Consider the following 20,461-nt stretch of genomic DNA (forward strand, 5'->3'; position numbering starts at 1 on the left):
TTTAGTGTTAAATATCCATAAGATTTGCTAAAAATGCTACTACTATAAGCTTTTAAAATTAAGATGATAGCCAAAATACACAAAACTACAGGTTTTCTTAATATAAAACTGAAAGCAACAAAGGAACAAATAAAAAAACAAAAATTCATACACATAGACAAGTTTAGCGGTTACCTGACGGTAAGGCGGGGAAAGGATGGTAGAAGAGGGTAAAGGGAGTCAAATATATGGTGATGGAAAGAGAACTGACTCTGGGTGGTGAGCACACAATGTGACATATAGATGATGTATTATAGAATTGTACACTTGAAACTTATGTAATTTTACTAACCACTGTCACCCCAATAAATTTAATTTATAAAAAAATTACTAACAATTCACTAACATACAAAAGAAACATTCACATTAACTAAAACTTTACATTTTGTACTGATTATGTTTCTATTGTAATTGTTTATTTTTGTCAAGAGGAGAAAAATATTGAAAATATAGATCATTGTACCTAAGTATTCGTGGATTTTTTTCTAACCATTCAGAAAGTGCTTTTATATACTCATGCTTTCACTATAAACTACCAAGACAAGAAATATTAGAACTCAACCACATGATATTTCTGTCAGTGCAGAAGTACTTTGGTGTCTAACAAATTTACTTTATGCATGTTTTATTAGTATGGCGTATAGGGGGGTGCCAAAAAAAAGTGTACAAGTGGATACTTTGGTCAACATTGCTAAAGCAGTAGTTCGCTGTAATCAGAAGTGCCAGACAATGATAGTAACCACTTTGAGCACCTCTTGTAATTGCAGAAGTCAACGTGACTTGTATTCATCTTTTGCTATTGATATATATTGAGTACTACAATTTTAATACAGTTTTACTATTTAATACAGTTTTACTATTACTTAAAATATGTCTATATTTTTTGGCACCCTCTGTATATAACACTTATATCTTCATACAAACAAAAGTTCTATGTCAAACTAGTAAAATGTTATCATTTGAGTTATTAGATTTAATTGAGAGATTTAGCTTGTTCAGTAAATCTTCAAACTTATGAAATTATCAGAAATCCATACATTTAACATTATGAATAATAAGTCACCCACGTATAAAAATTATTCCATTTCTGAAGAAATGTAAAATTATACCACCTAAAGCCAAGGAAGAAAACCTGTAATTTCCGGGTTAAAAATTAACTGATATAAAGATATGATATACATATCATAGATACAATTATATTCTACCAATGAGAAGACTATACTAAACGATCAACATAGTACATAACCAAATGGAGAAATTAATAAAAGCACTTAGCTTAAAATTAAGGTACTCAATCAGAAGCACAGCAGCTCTGCTTATGGTCCAGTGCTCTAGACTCTAAAGAGGTGCAATCATAAACATCCTTAACAGATATTAAAAGAATTTTTTACTTAATTATAAACCTAGCTCCTTGAAGTTAATATTATTACTCATTATTATATAATACCTTTTTACCAGCATTTAAAGGTAATTATACGTAATAGTAACATTATATATCTTTTGTTAGCAACATACAAATACTGAACTATTTGCTGCTATTACTACTGCTGCTGGTACTTCTACCATTTACCACTTAACAAGCTCTAAGCTATGCCAGGTATACACTAAGCACTATGTAAATATTAACTTGTTTAATCCTCATAGCAGCCTTATAAGATAGGTACTATTACTACCCCCACTTAACAAATGGGGAAATTGAAGTAGCAATAATTTAAAAACTTAATCAAATTTACACAGGTAGTAAAGAGCAGAGCTGTGATTAAAACCCAGGCAAGTCTAATCAAAGTTCTTTTTTTAACCAATAAAAAACAAAACAAAAATTAAAAACTCAATTTCTCTCTCTTATTTTAACTATTATCAATCACAGCTTATTCTGTACTTGATTTCTTTATCCTTGAGGCTTCTACATAATACTGCTTTCCTTATCTTGGTGTTAGAATCCTACTTAGATGGCTTCAGGATTTCTGAGAGGCATTTTAGAGAGAACGTATAATAAAGTAATGAGAGCATTTGCCAAAGTATCGGGTTGGATTTAGTTCCACTATTTGCCAGTTTTGTGACCTTAGACAACTTACTTCTCAGAGTTCCCTTATCTGTAAAATGGGAATAATAATAGTCATTGTAAGAATTCAGTAAGATTCTACCAACAAATATTTATTGGGCAACTAATATATGTCATGTGCTGTTCTAGGTGCCAGGGAAACACATGAAAAAGATTGACATTACATTATAACAGGGACAATAAATAATAAACAAGTAGACAAATTCAAATAATAAGAGCTGTGAAGACAATAAGGTACTGTAAAGAAAATGAGTGAGAAAACACTGGCAGAAGCAAACATATAGCATATTATTATTACTGACAATTTAGCATTAACAGCTACTGAGATGACTTATCCAACTAGAAAGCTTCTGTGAAGATAACCAACATTTTCCCCCCCCTTGGTATATTCAAGAATTTAAAAGAAGGCTCTTTGAAGACAGGGATTATGGCGTTCATTCACTCAGTCTACAACTAGGCTCCTAGCACTAGGTAAGGTGCTTGGAACATAAGGATGAACAAAACAGTCACAGCCTTCAAGGAGGTCTCGGTCTACTAGAGACCCTGATGTTGTCCTTAATGAAACTTAGAACCCTGTGGAGAAGATAAGATACGAGTAAAATAAAAACTAAGAAGTACAAAGAACACTCCAATGGTAATCTAACTCAAAAGTGGGGATGCCAAGGAAGACTTCCTGAAGGATTAGCAAAAGTTGGTCAGAAAAAAGAGAAGGAAAAGGAGAAAGGGCAAAAGAATGCAAAAAGTTTATAAAGTCCTAAACACTAATAGGCAAACAGGAGCTTTATAAGCCATCAAAAGATTTTGGAAAATTGTCCCCAAGGCGAAGAATTTTTTCATCCCCTACCTGAAAACTAAAAATATAGACAGAATATATGAAACAATAGTTTTTACACCCAACAAGGTAAAATTCATGCACCGCATAACGTTCTTTCTGATTAATGACTGGCCACATATAGGACGGTGGTCCCCTAAGATTATAAAGGAGCTGAAAAATTCCTATCACCTAGTGACACTATAACACCAGAGCGTAACACATTACTCTGTGTCTGTGGTGATGGTGGTGTGAACAAACCTACTGTGCTGCCAGCATATAAAAGTACAGCACATACAATTATGTACATAATACTTGGTAATGATAATAAAGCATTATGTCATGTTTTACGTATTTACTATACTATATCTTTTAGTGTTATTTTAGAGTGTACTCTTTCTACTTATAAAAGAAATGTTTGCTGTAAAACAGTGAGCCACGTTACACCAATAGCAACCTCATCCAGGCCACGTTTACAGCATCTCCTGATTGCATCATTTTCTCTTGTGTTTGATTTAATCTTGTGTTGTTTTATACAGTAACATGCTGTACAGACTTGTAGCCTAAGAGCAACAGGTTTTCCATAGAGCCTAGGTGTGTAGCAGACATCGAGGTTTGCACACATGATGCTCGCACGACAAAATTTCACGACGACGAAATCTTAGAACATATCCCACCATTAAGTGGCCCATGACTCTATCTGGAATTCAATAAAAGAATTACCAGGCATGGAGGGAGATAGGGAGATGGGTGAAAAAGGTGAAGGTGACTAAGAAGTAGAAACCTCCAGTTATAAAATAAATAGGTCACAACGATGTAATACATACAGCATGGGGAATACAGTCAATAATATGGTAATAGCCCTGTAGAGTGACAGAGAGTTACTACACTTATCGTGGTGATCACGTCATAAGGTACACAAATGTCAAAATAATATGCTGTACACGTGAAATTAATATAATATTGTATGTCAACTATACTTTAATTAAAAAAAACTTGGGCCAGCCCAGTGGCTCAGGCGGTTAGAGCTCCACACTCCTAACTCCTAAGGCTGCCGGTTAGATTCCCACATGGGCCAGTGCGCTCTCAACCACAAGGTTGCCAGTTCAACCCTCAAGTCCCTGCAAGGGATGGTGGGCAGCGCCCCCTGCAACTAGAAAATGGCAACTAGACCTGGAGCTGAGCTGCGCCCTCCACAACTAAGACTGAAAGGACAACAACTTGAAGCTAAATGGCACCCTCCACAACTAAGATTGAAAGGACAACAACTTGACTTGGAAAAAAGTCCTGGAAGTACACACTGTTCCCCAGTAAAGTCCTGTTCCCCTTCCCCAATAAAATCTTTAAAAAACAAACAAAAATAAAAACTTAAAATAATTTTTTACATTACCAGGCATGATTCCATTTACAGTATTCCCTCTTATCTGTGGGAAATTATGTTCCAAGGCCCCCCAGTGGATGTCTGAAACCACAGATAGTACCAAAGCTTATATATCCTATGTTTTTTTCATACATATGTATACACATACATACATACATACATACATACACACACACACACCCCTATGATAAAGTTTAATTCATAAATTAGGCATAGTTTGAGATTAATAACAATAATAAAATAGAACAATTATTAACAATATACTATAATAAAAGCTATGTGAATGTGGTCTCTCTCTCACTCTCTCAAAATATCTGATAACCAGTCTGATAACTGAGATGGTTACCAAGTGGCTGGCAGGTGGGTAGCATATACAGTGTAGAAACAGTGGACACAGGGATGATTCACGTCCCAGGTAGGGTGGAGCAGGACGCAGAACTGCATGTAGTTTAAAACTTAGGAATTGTTTATTTCTGGAGTTTTCCATTTAATATTTTCACACTGCAGTTGACCACATGCAACAGAAATCAAAACCATGGAGAAGGGAGGACTATCTTATACGAACTATGGAAATGAACATTAATCTATAGTCACTTAAGAAAATCTGTGGTTGCACCTATTAGACTGGCTGTCATCAAACAGACAAGAAATAGTAAGTGTTGGAGAGCATACGGAGAAAAGGGAACCCTTGTACACTGTAGGAATGTAGGAATGTAAATTGGTATAACTATGGAAAACAGTACGGAGAGTCCTCAAAAAAATTAAGACTGGAACTATAATATGAACTAGTCATTCTACTTTGGGGTATTTACCTAAAAACTACAAAAACGCTAATTTGGAAAGACATATGCACACCTCTGTTCACTGCAGCACAAAAGCCAAGATATGGAAGCAACCTCAGTGTCCACTGACAGATGAATGGATAAAGATACAATAAAATACCGCTCAGCTATAAAAAAGGTGAAATCCTGATATTTGACACATAAATGGACCTTGAGGGTATTATACTAAGTGAAATAATTCAGACAGAAAAAGGCAAATACTGCACAATTTCACTCATATGTGTAATATGAAAACAAAAACAAAACAAACAAAAATCAAAAACAAATTCATACAGGCAGACAATAGATCAATGGTTACCAGAGAAGGAGGAGGGGAGAGGGTGAAACGAGTAAAGAGGGTCAATTATATGGTAATGGATGAAAACTAGACTTTTGGTGGTGATCACAATGTAGTATATACAGATGTCAAATTATAATGTTGCACACCTGAAACTTATGTTATAAATCAATGTTACCTCAATCAAAATTAAATAAAAATAATTCTTTTTTAATTTTTAAAAATTAAAAATTCCAAAGGCCTGTAGGACGTGGGCAAGTAAAATAGCTTTTTAGAGCAAAATAAACATTATTTAAATTTTCTATATTAGCAAAAAAATAAAGATTGGTAGTTAAAGATGGAAAATCTGTGGTAGCCTGGGGAATGAGGGGATGGGGCAGGAAAAGGTCCATTGGTCTATCTTGCACTTTGGATGGACGTTTTCCAGGCATCATTTTGTAATATGCTCAGGTCATTTAGAAAATATTTGGGTCACTGATTTTACAGATCCTACAAATGTTAACACATTTCATTATACAATATCAAAAAGTCACATATCATCAGAAAAATGTACAGTGTCAAAAAACTGCCAAGCTCACAGTGGTATATATAGTTTTTCAAACCTCTGATTTTCACCATCAGGTTCACTATGTTTGTTTTTAAGAATTACCATAGTTAATCTGTCATTCTTTCAAGTAAAAATGATGTTCTGTGAAAAAAAAGTGTCTAGTTCAGCTCACAATCCAAACTATCCCACCAGTGCGTTCCCTCAAGACAACCATCCTACTCAAGCATGCGAAAGTGTTTTTTGAGGATTACTGATTTTTTCACACAGAATGTTAAAAATCTCAGGGCTGAGCTTTGATAACATTAGTAATTTTACTGCTTCATCAATGACATTCTTAAGTGACACTGGCTTTTTAAACTGTGTATTAATGATGATGAAGAAATTTACTATGAATATAGGTTGGTGCCACTATCTTGATTGTGCTAAGCCACCAACAGTTTTTTAGCCAACACTGCTTTTGCATCAGTGCAAATATCAACACAGTAAAAAAAGGCAAATCACATCTTAATATTATTATGAAAATAATTTGGCAGTAGTTTCCAGCAGACTCTGCCCAGCCAACCCTCCTGTTACTTTGACAAATCTTCCTTCTATATTAAAAAAGAAAGAAAGAAAGGAAAGAAAGGAAAGAAAGGAAAGAAAGGAAGGAAAGGAAGGAAGAAAGGAAAGGAAGGAAGAAAGGAAAGGAAGGAAGGAAAGGAAGGAAGGAAGGAAAGAAGGAAGGAAGGAAGGAAGGAAGCAAGCAAGCAAGCAAGCAGGAAAACAAGCAAGAAAGAAAGCAAGCAAGAAAGAAAGCAAGCAAAAAAGAAAATAATTTTTCAGAGCGCCTGAAAAAAAATCTCAGGAATCTCCAGAGCTCCATTACCCGATGATATACCTTCCCTTCCAACACACAGCACCCCGACTCTGCTGTCATGCCCTGTATGTCATCCTCAAAGGCAGCCAGGACCCCGGGATGGTGGGCAGTGAGACAGCCCCTCCCTGACACCCACTGCCCCCCCAGGAACACCAAGCGGACACCTGTACAATACAAGCAGTACTATTACGCTGCCTGACTACTACGTCTTGAGAATTGCTGGTCTAAGGAGAATTGCTGCTCACAGAAAGAACTTTAGGGAAGTGAAGTTCACAACCATGAGAGTGTAGAAGAGGAAAAAACGTTTCAGAACTCTTTCAGTCCAATTCTCTCATTTTATAAAAGAAGGAACTGGGGCACAAAGAGGACAGGGTTTACCATCTCATACGTTAGCAGCGGAGATGTGATAGCACGTAGGACATCTGAGTTGTTTTCTACTGTTCTTTTCATTACACTATTCTTATTCTTTTTTTCAAAAGTGGACTTAGCAAATTCCACATACTCCTTCTTTAAATTGAACAATGGCATAAATACATACATTTTGTGGACAAAAGGAGTTTATCTTTTCTAATGGAGAGTTGAGTTTTGTGGTCTTTTCTGAAGCAACTTTTGTATCCAAATGGTGTACTTCTTTTTCAAAACATGAACGTTTTCTAATCTGTAAACACAGAAGCAAAATGAAGTTTAATGTAAACTACAAGTTTGAGGGGCTAGTTGTTAGCTATAATGTGTGTTTTCAGCATTAAAAAAAAGATGATTATTTCTAACTGGCAAAAATCAAATAATTTTTAAAACACAAATAGGCACCTTATTACAAGACTGAAATAAAATAGAACATAGTAATAGCTCGTGAATCCTAACCAAAATAGCCATAATCAGTGATATGTCAAAACTATAGAACTGAAAAATGATCTTTCCATAAAAGTCTCACTGTATAAACACCAAATGTAGTATTACAGCAAAGTCCAAATTACACATCTGATTGGAAAATAAAAGTAAACAAAAACGGAAACCTCATTCTAAATTGAAGAAACTCAGAATAAAAATTTCAAATGTAAATATTCATCATTTCCTACATGATAGAAAAAATTATTTGATTACTTAGTACTACAGTACTCTAGTATTCTTAGTACTAGATATTTGATAATCCAAAGTTATAGTACTAGATATTTGATAATCCAAAGTTATATTTGACTAAATTTCTTCTTTCACAAATACCAGTAAGTTTTCTTTCCACACTGCCTATGTTTTTTCCTACTTGCCAAAACTCTATTTACTTAAATTATAAAGGGGGAAAAAAGCATTTCTATTAATAATCCCATTCCTACCAAAAAAGAAATGAGAGCCAATAAAGTCAGGGAATTAATGTTAGATATTGAGCCCTACCTGACAACATCCAACTCTGTGTACACATTTTTTGGGGGAAAAAAATCTTTATAGCTTCACACTTCATTTGTAATTGGAGCTTTTCCAAAAATAAACTACTTCATTCTATTTCTAAAAACAAGGTTTAATTATGGAAGCTAATAAAGATTGTAAGTAGAATAGATAAACTACATAAGAACGCAAGTACTTTTTGAATATATCAATTAAAATTATAGTTACACACAAATGGCATTAATAATAATCATTTTACTAATTAATAATGAATCATCTTTTTCATTTGTAACTAAGTCTACTAAAGTCCTAGTCTCCCTATCACACTGCCATAAATTCTATGAGAAACACTATTCATCTATGAAAAGTACGTCATCTAAATTATCTAGGTCTTTCAATAATTTTTAGAGGTAAACATATTTAACCATGAATTGATATTAAATAAATAAGAGTAAACCTTGTTATTCTACAAAAACTGTCAATACCAAAAATATCCATAACATTAATATTCATATCCAAGGTATACTGGTCCCCCCAAAATGCCATTAACTAGATAAAAACAACAGAGAAGTTAAAAAGTACAAAGTAGCTATATTATTAATATATGCCTTAAGTAAATATTTTACTATAAAATTTCTCATATATAAGAAAGTATCATGAAGTTTCACTTTAATGATGCTTTTGTAAATAATCTTTTATAATAACAAACTCCTCTGTAATGAGTAACTACATAAAATTAAGCTACAATATTTACCCTTTAATTTACATCTGTGACCCAAATAATCTCTGCAAGTGCCACTTAAAACTAGATTGACACCTGACAGCCTTGTTCAGCTATACCTAATGGAATTATTTCACTGCCAATCAACGCTGTTTACCTGCTGTGTAGTTTCTAAAGGTCGAATTCTTTTCTTCTCTACTTGAAAATCATCATTTTCATCTCTGTATAAGGATGCTTGTTTCTTGATAGATAACTTTGCAGCCAGTGTAGTTTTTCCAGGAGAGTCTTATAGAAGAAGTCATTAAAAATTAGCATAAATAACTTACATTTAGACACAATTTTTTTAGAAAAAAACCTGAGCCAAAGACCAAAACTATAAAACTCATAGAAGAAAACATAGGAAGTAATTCTCTGACGTTGCTCTTAGTAATATTTTCCTGACCTAAATCTCTGAGATTGCTTTTAGTAACATTTGTTCCAATCAATCTTCTCAGGCAAGGGAAACAAAAGAAAAAATGAACAAATGGGACTATGTCAAACTAAAAAGTTTTGCACAGCAAAGGAAGCCACCAACAAAATGAAAAGACAATCTACTGAATGGGAGAAGATACTCACCAATGATACATCCAAAATTTATAAAGAACTCATATAACTCAACACCAAAAAAAACCAACCCAATTGAAAAATGGATAGAGGACCTGAACAGACATTTCTTCAAAAAATGATATAAACTGGCAAAAGTTCTGAATAAATTAAAAGTCAAGATAAGAATAAAATAGTTCAAAGATTTCTAACCACTCTACGTATTATTTTAAAATTCCAGAGAAAATAGGTAGAGGTGCATAATCAATCATACTAACCAAATTTATCTAAATTAGGTCTCATTAACAGCAATAAGTAACGATCCCATTACAGACACCAACAGACTCAGGAAAAATATAAATTACCTTGGCGAGGTGATGAAGTGCGATTTCTTTCAAAAGGCGGTGCACTTGGACTGTTGAAATGATGTGAAGTTCCTTGGTTCATGTCACTGTTTGTAAAATTCTTTGAATGGCATGTACAACAACATGACAATGGTACTTCAGCTTTTTTACTTAAACTTTCATCCAGTGGCTTCCCTAAAAATAAAAGAGCCCCTATTTATAATATTTCTAATTAAAAAAACATTACTCTTCCTCTGCCGGTAGGGTGAGCACAACCATCTCAATTGGACCAGGATTGGGAGTCATCCCAGAATGCAAGATTTTCAGTGCTAACATGGAGAAAGTACCTGGCAAATCTGAACAAGCTGATTACCTTATCTGCAGCATCACATTAGGACAGGAGAGAAACACTTATGCCAGAAACATTTATAGAGAAGTTATCATCAGCTTACATAATTCATAAAAATCTAATAGTCAACAATTAATGCTGTAATAAAGGAACACTCACGTATCATTTATATTGAGATTTATTAAAATACCAAGCAGGAAAGATTAAAATAAAGACCTACAGTATTTGAAAGCTCAGCATGTTAAATAGTAATGCAAACGCATAAGGGTTAAATGATTTCCACATTATACTTCTATTTCAAATAGAAACATGTTTCACGATGTATCAATTCTGACACGTTCAAAATACATTTTAAGGTCAATATTCAAATGAAATGAAATAGGTAATTTTAATACTTAAATACAGAATTGTAGTATGTCTCCATTGGGTGCTTAAGTGTATAAATATACAATTCATAGATACTACAAAAAAGCTGAATAGTTTATTTTATTTTCTATAAATAGTACTGACATTATTTTCCCATCTGTACTACATAAAAACTACTAATTCTATTTTCCAGAGTCTCCCATTAAAATTTTAAGTTATTAACAAATAATCTCATTTTCCCCAAAGATTAACATCAGTAAGAATCAAAATAGATGACCAAAAGCTTGTAAAATATTTTTATTTTATATTATATACTATGTTTTTTAAAAGGAAATGTTTGTGCTACTGATAAAACTGTATTAAAATAAAATGCAGCTTTACTTTAAAACTGTACTAATTTATTTTAAAACTGTATTAATTTATTTTAATACAGTTTTATCAATAGCACAAACATTTCCTTTTAAAAAAACAGTATATAAATATAAACACATACATACATACATGTACACACACCAATGGTTAACTTTAAACCCTCCTAATATATCAGGTCAAAGCCATCTAATTATGTAACTAAAATGTATCCACTATTATAAGTCAGATCCATTATGTATACTAGATCATCTTTCATAAAAGTAACTTACTAAGCATTTGTTAACAAATAAATACAAGTAATGGAAAACAATATAAATTCATAAAAACAATATTACTACCACCTCCCACCTGCTATTATCAATAAGACAAGAAATAACAAGTGTTGGAGAGGTTGGAAAGGAACCTCATACACTGCTGATGGGAATGTATACTGGTACAGCCACTACAGAAAACAATATGGAGGTTCCTCAAAAAATTAAGAGTAGCGCTACCACATGACCCAGCAATCCATTTTCTGGGTGTCTACTCCCCAAATATGAAAACATTTATTCAAAAACATATGTCTATCCCTACGTTCACCTCACCATTATTCACGGTGGCCAAGACATGGAAACAACCCCAGTGTCCTTAGATGGATGACTGGATAAAGAAGATGTGGTACATATACGAGTATACAACGGAAAACTACTCAGCCATAAGATGACGTACTACCATTTGCAACAACATGGATGGATCTTTAGAGTACGAGGCTAATATAAGTCAGATGGAAAAGGACAAGAACCATATGATTTCACTCACATGTGGAACACAAAGCAAAAAATGAACAAACAAAATACACAAACTCAGAGACACAGACAACAGAATGGTGGTTATCAGAAGGGAAGGGATAGGAAGACAATGAAGAGGGTAAAGGGGGTCAGATATATGGTGACAGGAGAGTAAACTGGAAGGTGAGCACACAGTGCAATACACAAATGTTGTATTATAGAACTGTATACCTGAAACTTACATAATGTTATTAACCAATGTTGCCCCAATAAATTAAATCAATAAATAGCAAATTAAGTTTAAAAAAAAAAACATTATTACAATAAACTTCGGCTTATCTGGCATTTAAACAAGTAGAAAGATCAACTAGAATTTTTTTTTATGTATTCCATGTTCTAATATCATGAGAAAGGAACAGATATGCAAGCATATTAAAGGATTTACTAAAATAAAAAATTATTCCTGTTATAGCATGACAGCCCCATCTCTTGCATCTTTTACATATAAATTATCGTTAACTATTTTCATGATAACTCTAAGCATCCCAAGATTGTTATGTATACTCTTAATCATCAAATAAAGGATTACATTATGCTCAAAATTGTTTTAGGATTAATTGAACATATTCTACTACATTGAAATTCTTGGAAGATATATAACGTCATAAAGAAACATCTTAAAAGAGAATACTTAGCAAGAATATGGATGAATCATTCTAGATAAAAAGTACTTTACTATATTTGTTTATGTCCCAATAAGCAATCTGAAGATAACAACCAACTACGTACCACGTAGGGACCGTTGCCATGCTAAAGCAGAACAAAGTAAAGCTAAGCTCTTCCCACTTCCTGTAGGGCTCTCCAGCAAACAATGTTGCTTACTGTTTAATCCTCTGACAATCTATGGACACAAAAACAATAAAAAAATTAATAATTTGCTTCAGAGTCTCTCTTCATCAGAAGTACAAATACAACAATGAGAAATAAAGTTGCACTTCAGGGAACATAGCAATAGCAGAAGGGAGAATTAGCAGTTAGTTAAATCTAGACTTTATTCCTTTTCACCTCTCCCTAAGAAATGAAAAAAGTAATCTGTGCCTTCATGATGCAAGAACCATCATTTCTAAAACTTGAATACACTACTGCCTGACATGTAGCCACAGACGCAGTGCATGTTATAAATCGCCAAGCACCTGTATCTTAATACTTAAAATAATTGCTGAAAAACACTTACAGCATTCATCATAGCAAGCTGTGATGGATAAGCTTTACAAGGAAAGTTAATCTTCACCCCACCAATTGTATATTCAGACCACGTTGAAGACATTATACTTCCTTGTTTACTTCAGATTTCTAACTGCAACACAAATGAAAATCAGTATTAAAACTGTGCCATTCAAAGAAAACCAGATAGCCAACACTAAGATAAAAGTCAGGAAATAAAAGTTGGAATAAACCTATGAACAAAACAAATGGAAACAAAAGAATTTCCTAGTCTTAGAAATTACAGTGGTTGAGCGCAGGTCTTGAAATCTGACGAATCTGAATTTGTATCCCTACTCTTGTCACAGCTGTGGAGCAGGAGTTAGGAAGTATAGGTTCTAGGTCAGGTTGTGACAACAACTCAGGTCTGTTACATTGGTCATGTCTCCTCCACTTCTCTTGACTAAGAACTTTATCTGTAATAATTATTAACTTTAAAACTGTTGTAAGGGAGAAAACTCCTTGGCATAGAGTAGGTGCTAAATAATTAGTATGTAATGGAAAGAAGTGGGCTTTGGAGTAAGAAAAGCTTAAATTTGGATTCCACTCTGTGGAATTAACCTCTCTTAGCCTGCTTCATCTGTGAAATGGAGAAAACGCTATCTACCTGCTAGGGTTTTTATGAAAACTAGCCAATCACTGACTTAAAAATAAGGCAATGCACAGAACGTGCATCAACTCCAGTATCTGACACTGAGGAAATGATCTCCTTTAATCCCTCCATCTTCTAAAACACCTTTTTCTTAAGGCAGGATCCGCAGATGTAATTCAGAGACTGTGATCTCTTGATATGACACGCAAAAGAGTCTGTGCACAACTATTTTTTTTTTGAAAGTCTTCAGAAACATATTCCCAAGGAAACACATTCCCAAAAACATATCTCAAGGAAATAACTGACAATAGAGGGGGAAATGATACACACTGTTATCAAGTGAGGAGTTATTTGCGATAGAGAAAACAATGGTAAATTCAATCTGGGGATGGAGGGATGGTTAAAATAGCAATTCAATAGGTTATGAAGGCAATTAAGAACCTAAATCATAGCTGATGGGTTCTAAAAGCAGTTAAGAACCACTACTGTAACCTATTTTCCACTTCTGATGTTCTGTGATTCTATCTGTGAAGCTCTGAGAATGAGATTTGGTGGAATCTAGCCCCTTAATCTGAATCCACAACTCAATGTTGGCCTAGTTCCTCAGATTATCACCTAGAAATCAACCCAACCCTTACCCCAACTGTGGCAGCAAGCATCTCAAAATGGGTTTCTTTCCCCCAAATATTAAATAAAGGACAAGAAGAAAAAACCCAAAACAAAAACAAAAACCGTGATGTGCCAGCCGCGTCTCCCCCTGCCGCCACGAGCTAAGGCGAGGCCGGGGGCTGACAACGTAACAGGCCTCTGCTCCTGGGTGAGGACAGGCTCGCACCGCCCCAGGTTTTCTTCCTCATACTTCCCTCCTCCCTCCGCCAGTTGAGATGCCCGAAGTGCTGGTGATCCAGTCAACACCGGTGGGCTTGCCAGGCGGATGGGCGAAAGCAGAAAGCACCCCTCGGCAGGCGTGGCGCTCTCCCTAGGGGACGGCTGACTTGCCTGCTCTGAGGAAAACCCAAGCAACGCTGACTGGGCTCCGATTCCCGCGAGAAAAGGAAACCGATAGCGGCGAGCAAAAGCGAAGCCCTGGCACTGAAGGAAGGTCACAAGCCTCTCTCTCTTCCTCGCCGGGCTGCTACTCCCCCAGCAGCGTCGCGGGCTCCGGTCCGCTTTACTTTTTCTCTCCTACAGCTCTCAGCAGTCCCAACAGCACTTTCCCGGATGAATTCCCGCCTCCCACCCCTCGGCTCCCAGCACCCAATCGCCGGGCGAGCTCAGACAACCAATCATACGCCGAGACCAGAAATCAAGCACCCAATCCTGACGCGACGTTAGGGGACGTGAACTCTGGCACCCAATGGAAGCCTCCGCCAAAAAAGAATAGACCCAAAGTAATTGGCGGCACCGGAAAGCGAACACCTGAGAAAAGAATTCATCGCGCAAAACCCAAGTATTTAAAGGGAAAGTTTTCTCCGTGTGACTTTTTGAAACCTATGATTTAACCAGTGCACCCACTTTCCTTGGAAACTCGAAGTCTTATTCTTAAGGTCTGTAGACCAACAGAGAGGAAGCACCTTTAATAAGCCTTGCCCAATTCTCTGAGCATTCACCAATGCTGCGCGATTTGGATTTCCGAACTTTAGAGCAGCCAGGGTTTTGAAAAGAATGAGGCGGGAATTGCTAGACTGCTGAGCCAAACTAGGCGAAAAGGTTTGTTCACAACCGGCTGCAATAACAGTAATCAAAGTTTTCCCAGATACCAAATTCGACCAAAGAAACGCTCTCGAGGTCGCCAGCACCAGATCACTTCCTTTTATCTCCGTTAAGGCTTATCCCTCCTAAAAACAGTTTATTCTTTTTTGCCAAGTGCACGTCAGTGTCCAAAAAGGTAGGCGGTTAATGAGCTCGCCAAATTGTTGTTAAAAATCCTGTATAGCCTAAACTTGGTTTAATACTAGTGTCCCAAAAAACGAAAACCTGAGCGTTTCTCAAATTAGAGATACTACTTTGGGGAGAGGATAGTTACAAGAGGGTGCACCTGGAGGTGAGTTGATTTGTTTGCCTCACCATCAGTTTTACATTTTCCCCAAATGACAAAGCTTACACCCCTAAAAATAAATTCTACTCTTTAATTTAGTAATTTCCAGCTCAGAAGTTTATCCTAAAGAAGTAATCTTTAAGAGAGAAAAAATAATAAGTTAGTTGATTACTGTGCTTATTGTAATACTGAAAAAAGTCATAAGCTTCCCAGCCTAGTAATAGGGAGACGGTTTTATCACTTTTATCATTACGAAGCCAATAAAATAATCAGAAAAACTAAACAACCTGCAAACAAATTCCATCTCGAGTTAAATGAAAAAAAGCAGACTCCAAACTGTGTATTATGAATTCTGTTATGTGAAAATATGTATGCATAAGCAAAGATGAAGGGAAGGTAGAAAAATGTAATTTACTGTTAAGACAGTGGAATGAAGGACAACATATAAAGATAAATCCTTAAAAATACTTCCAAATTGAAGTTCTGCTTTTACAAATTTTTAAAATACCCAATCTTGTAAGCAGCTGCTCCAGCGTAACTACTCTGATTTTTTTCTCCTAAATTTCTAAGGCTCTCAAATGACTCTAACCGTGTATTGCCATTTGATATATAACAAAAAGGGATCCCTATACTCTGGAGCTAAAGTCCTGGATTCCAGTCCCCTGAACTGTTCCATTCAGGTTAACAGTAGTGAAATGAAACAAAAAACTACAAGTTCATTTGATAAAGAATATGAATGTTTATAAACCAATATTCAAAATATCTGCACACATCTGTTTTCACTTGAATAAAAAAATCACATTGTGACAAATTTTATAACCTTAACTTAAAATACATGAATATTAACATTTACTAATATATTTACACTTTATTTACATCATCAACAAATCTGATGAAAAATAGCATGTTATTATTTTAACACAGCAGGTTTTGACCAGTCTTTGAAAATTGATCCAGGAATGTGCACTGCATTTAGTTAGAAAACATATTTCAACCTTTTCTGAACTCCTAGAGGTTACCTACCCACAAAATATTCCAAAGCCCCCGTTTCAAAACAAAACGGGAGCAGTTGTATTTAATGTTAAAAGACTACAAAACTGCCTTGTTTAAAAATATGAAAACTCTTATGGTATTTTTTAAGTGTATGCTTTAATTTTTCACAAAATTAATCGAACATTAAGCATGTATCATCTGTGATACTTGTGCACTTCATGATTTGAAACACCTACAAATTAGTTCTTATGTAATACCCTTATGAGGAAGGGCCAGTAGTAATCCCACCTTACAAAGGAGGAAAATGAGATGTGACTATTTGCTAGTAAAAGATCTTAAGTTAAATTTCTTTTCTTAAAAACCACTCTGTCTTATTAGCCTGCCTAATTTCTTTTACAAGTGAAGAGGTCTGTTTCAAGTGGGAGGCAGGAGGGAGAATCATTCAGGTATATCTCAGAAAGCAATGAGAAGTATGTTTCTCCGGAAACAAGACCTACCCCGAATATAAGCCCCAGTGAAGATCATCAGCCAGACGGATGCGTTTAGTACGTTATGATGATGTTCCAGAAGAAGATAACATGACTGTATTTGAATAAATGTAGATTGTTGTACATGAAAAAATACACATCCATTGAAAATACGCCCTAATGCGTCTTTTGGAGCAAAAATTAATATAAGACCCGGTCTTATTTTCGGGGAAACACAGTACCTTCCACACTGGATACTTAATTAAGAATAAAATGAGGATTGTGGATTACCTGAATGCATCTACCTAATCAAAGGAAGTTACTAACAGAGGACTGTAAAATCCTTCAGCAATACAGTATTTTCTGCTTTTTAATTTTTCCTGAGGTCCAAACATTGTATATATTTTCTTATTCAGAGATCTTCTAAAATTATGATGTGAATTATAACCCAGTGGGGTTTATTGCTCTAAACTTTAATTAGATCCCAATGTATTTCTGACCATTAGATAATGAGTAAAGCATTATAAAAATAAATTAAAAAAAAAACTAAATGTTAAGACCCTCCTTTCAGGTTCTTTTCTCTGCACAAAGATGTTTCTGTAAGCACTTTTGTCTACAGCCATACCACCCTGAACACGCCCGATCTCGTCTGTAAGCACTTTTAAACCAGTATCTTAAAACTCCAAATTAATTCAAGTATCTCTTTAAACATATGGCTTCATGTATCAGTAAAAATTGAAGCAAATATGTAAAAATCTTAAAATCCTCATCTGCAATTCCATGGAAATCATCTACAAAAAGCTATTTGCCTTTTCAAAAGTCTTCTCAATACTATTTCTTGAGAAATGGAATTTTATCTTGCATTATCATTGCTTAGAGATTTCTATTTTGGTATTTAAATTCCTAATTTTTCCTGAATTCTCCCTTTTTCTCCTTCTCATCATTGTATCACTGTCACACTCTGTTACTAGTTCACAGTTAAAATAAACACTAGGGATACCCACAAATTTATTTTTATAAGAAATTAAAAGCATGGCAGTTTCTCTTCACTTCAAAAGTTAAATACAAGGCCAAATTCAGTTTCCAGTAATGAATTTCTTAAACGTGTTCCCAATAGAAAGAAAATCTTGGCCGCTACAATATAAGCATACCAACAAAGTAGATCCAAAGAACTGCCAATCAAATACAAGCAAGCATAATTCTCGAGAGAGTTCTAAATTGTATTCATGTTGAATTGAATCATTTTAGTATTCCAAGACGTTACTGTTCCCAGTTAAGAGTTGTTATAAGACATAGATTCATGTTGGGTATATGCAGCAGACAGCTTCATTTTTTTGTTTTAAGTCATCTTTCTGTTTTTTGTTTTTTTAAATTCCACTAACACTCATGTTTATTATTTCAATTATTGTGCTTTCAATACAATGACAGAGCTGTACATCAGGATCCATGCTTCTGGTGTCCATGGATCCATTTTTAAAAGATGGATCTTTACAGATTCCAGACAATCCACTTGGTTTCTCCTTTATTTGTTGAAGACCTAAAAATATAAGGAAAAGATTAATTAAGCCAAGAAATCTAGAAAGGATTTTAGTGTTTTTGTTTGAGATATTAAACAAGTCTTGAAAATAAGTTACTACTTACGAGTAATAATTGGATCAATGTCTCTTGTCTGAGTGGCAACATCAGAGGCACAGACTTGCCCTACTTGGATTAGCAAAGACATAATATCCTCATACAGTGGAGGAAATGCTCGACAAAAAGAGACCAAACTTGGCAGAGTTGGCATGAAAAAAGCATATCGCTTAGCCTGTGTTAAAACTGTTGGAAAGAATGAAACAGAATTTTTGGTTTTACAGATATAAATTCAACCTAGATGGCCTATACAATATACTAAGCACCATGCTCTGTGCTGAGGATACTCAGTTTTCTAAGACACGGCCAGCTTCTGCCTTTAGGGAGCTCACAATCTAGTAGTCAGCCATCATCCAACATAAAATCCTTATGCCCAAGCACTGAGATAGTGCATCACATGCATTACTTCACTTAATTCGTACAAGTCTTATGAACGTAGAAAGCACTATAATGATACCTGCTTTTATATGAAAAAAATTCCTAAATAAAACTTAGATTAAGAAACTTGTTTAAGACCACACATCCAGTTAGTGGAGGAGTTGGGATTAAACTCAGGCAGTTTAAGCTCTTAACCACTACAAGTAATTATAACATGAGGTGAATACAATGGAAAGAAAAATGAACAGAGTGTTATGGGAGCCCTGAGGAAGAATATGAAACTAACTAAGCCATTACTTTAAAAGACTGAATTACAGTTCATATCTCTTAAAGAGTTTATTTTCATACGATTTTACTCTACAAACCAGGTGGTTAAAATGTTAGGGTATGTTATAGAACTTAAGGAAGCAATTAATATACTTATTTATACATATGCCTATATTTTCCTGGAACTCTAAGCATTTGCAGTAAATTGTAATTTGTTTTCTATTGACATAATTACATTCAGAGATTTGAATTCTATTTATAAAATGTGGGGAGCTTATTATTTATTATAGATCTACATATAGTCATTCACAAAATGAAAGATACAATTTGCCTACTTATTCATCTTCTCTACATTATAAATCACATTTGTAATAGGAAAATTTTCAAAAGATGGCATAAATTAATTAGTGACACAGAAAACATAGTGTCACTAAATACAGAAAAAAAGATGTACTTCTTTGTTAGAAGTTTTGGTGCTGGTTGGCTACACACCTGTTAGCAAAGTTCCCATGACATTGACAGCTAAGCGAGCCACACTGAGTGACTTTGGTAATGCATACTGGATACACAAATGAGAAAGCAACTGGATAGCAAATATCTGCAACACAAAATCCAAATATTACATGTTTCTGAAGACTATCTTTAAATTGTAAAACGTTTTCTATAAACAGCAAGACTGGAGAGAAATCAAAATTTTCCTAAAGCTCCAAAATGATCATACCTGTTTTTCAAGTTCTGGCTGTGCAATAAGCTCGGGTATGAAATCCAGACAGATGTGCATAGATGGAATACCTGCGACTGTCAGAGGCAGAAGTTCACATGGATAACCCTACCTCAAGAAAGGGGGAATAAGTTAGAAATAAAATAACTATAAATCAAATACAGATAAAAATATGAAGAAAAGTTTTACTTCCTTTATGTAAAAGTAACTCATTAGGCTAGAGTGCCTTCATGCATCCTGGCATTTCATCTTTCTGATACACTAGAATAGAGGTAAATTATCTGAACATTTTAATAGGCTGAAATAAAATCTAAAAAAATCTGGATTTTTCTCCATATTGCAAAGGAGCATTATTATATGTGTGATATCCAGTTTCTAAATATTTCCTGTTCATTAAATACTCAGGCCCACCCACCC

The 20,461-nt window shown here is 34.8% G+C and overlaps 2 protein-coding genes across 4 annotated transcripts in view; both read right to left on the minus strand.

Annotated features, from left to right (window-relative positions):
- The window catches only part of BRIP1 (BRCA1 interacting DNA helicase 1), a gene marked incomplete at its 3' end in the record, with an annotated part of 148,564 nt that extends 133,773 nt beyond the window's left edge, over positions 1-14,791 (minus strand). Inside the window, 6 exon segments of the mRNA XM_081027780.1 lie at positions 7,354-7,473; positions 9,071-9,198; positions 9,861-10,034; positions 12,483-12,594; positions 12,928-13,050; positions 14,548-14,791. Of these exon segments, the coding sequence (XP_080883906.1) occupies positions 7,354-7,473; positions 9,071-9,198; positions 9,861-10,034; positions 12,483-12,594; positions 12,928-13,020 (627 nt within the window). The 5' untranslated portion in view covers positions 13,021-13,050; positions 14,548-14,791.
- Positions 14,792-16,308: 1,517 nt separating this feature from the next.
- INTS2 (integrator complex subunit 2) overlaps positions 16,309-20,461 on the minus strand; it is a 43,811-nt gene continuing 39,658 nt past the window's right edge. For all 3 annotated transcript variants that reach the window (XM_081029862.1, XM_081029864.1, XM_081029863.1), the window contains exons 22-25: positions 20,045-20,152; positions 19,816-19,921; positions 18,688-18,864; positions 16,309-18,583 (exon numbers count right to left, since the gene is read on the minus strand). In XM_081029862.1, coding sequence (XP_080885988.1) covers positions 18,414-18,583; positions 18,688-18,864; positions 19,816-19,921; positions 20,045-20,152 — 561 coding nt within the window. In that variant the 3' untranslated portion in view covers positions 16,309-18,413. The remainder of the gene's footprint in view (positions 18,584-18,687; positions 18,865-19,815; positions 19,922-20,044; positions 20,153-20,461) is intronic.

Source organism: Rhinolophus hipposideros, assembly GCF_964194185.1.
Source record: "Rhinolophus hipposideros genome assembly, chromosome: 20".
NCBI lineage: Eukaryota > Metazoa > Chordata > Mammalia > Chiroptera > Rhinolophidae > Rhinolophus > Rhinolophus hipposideros.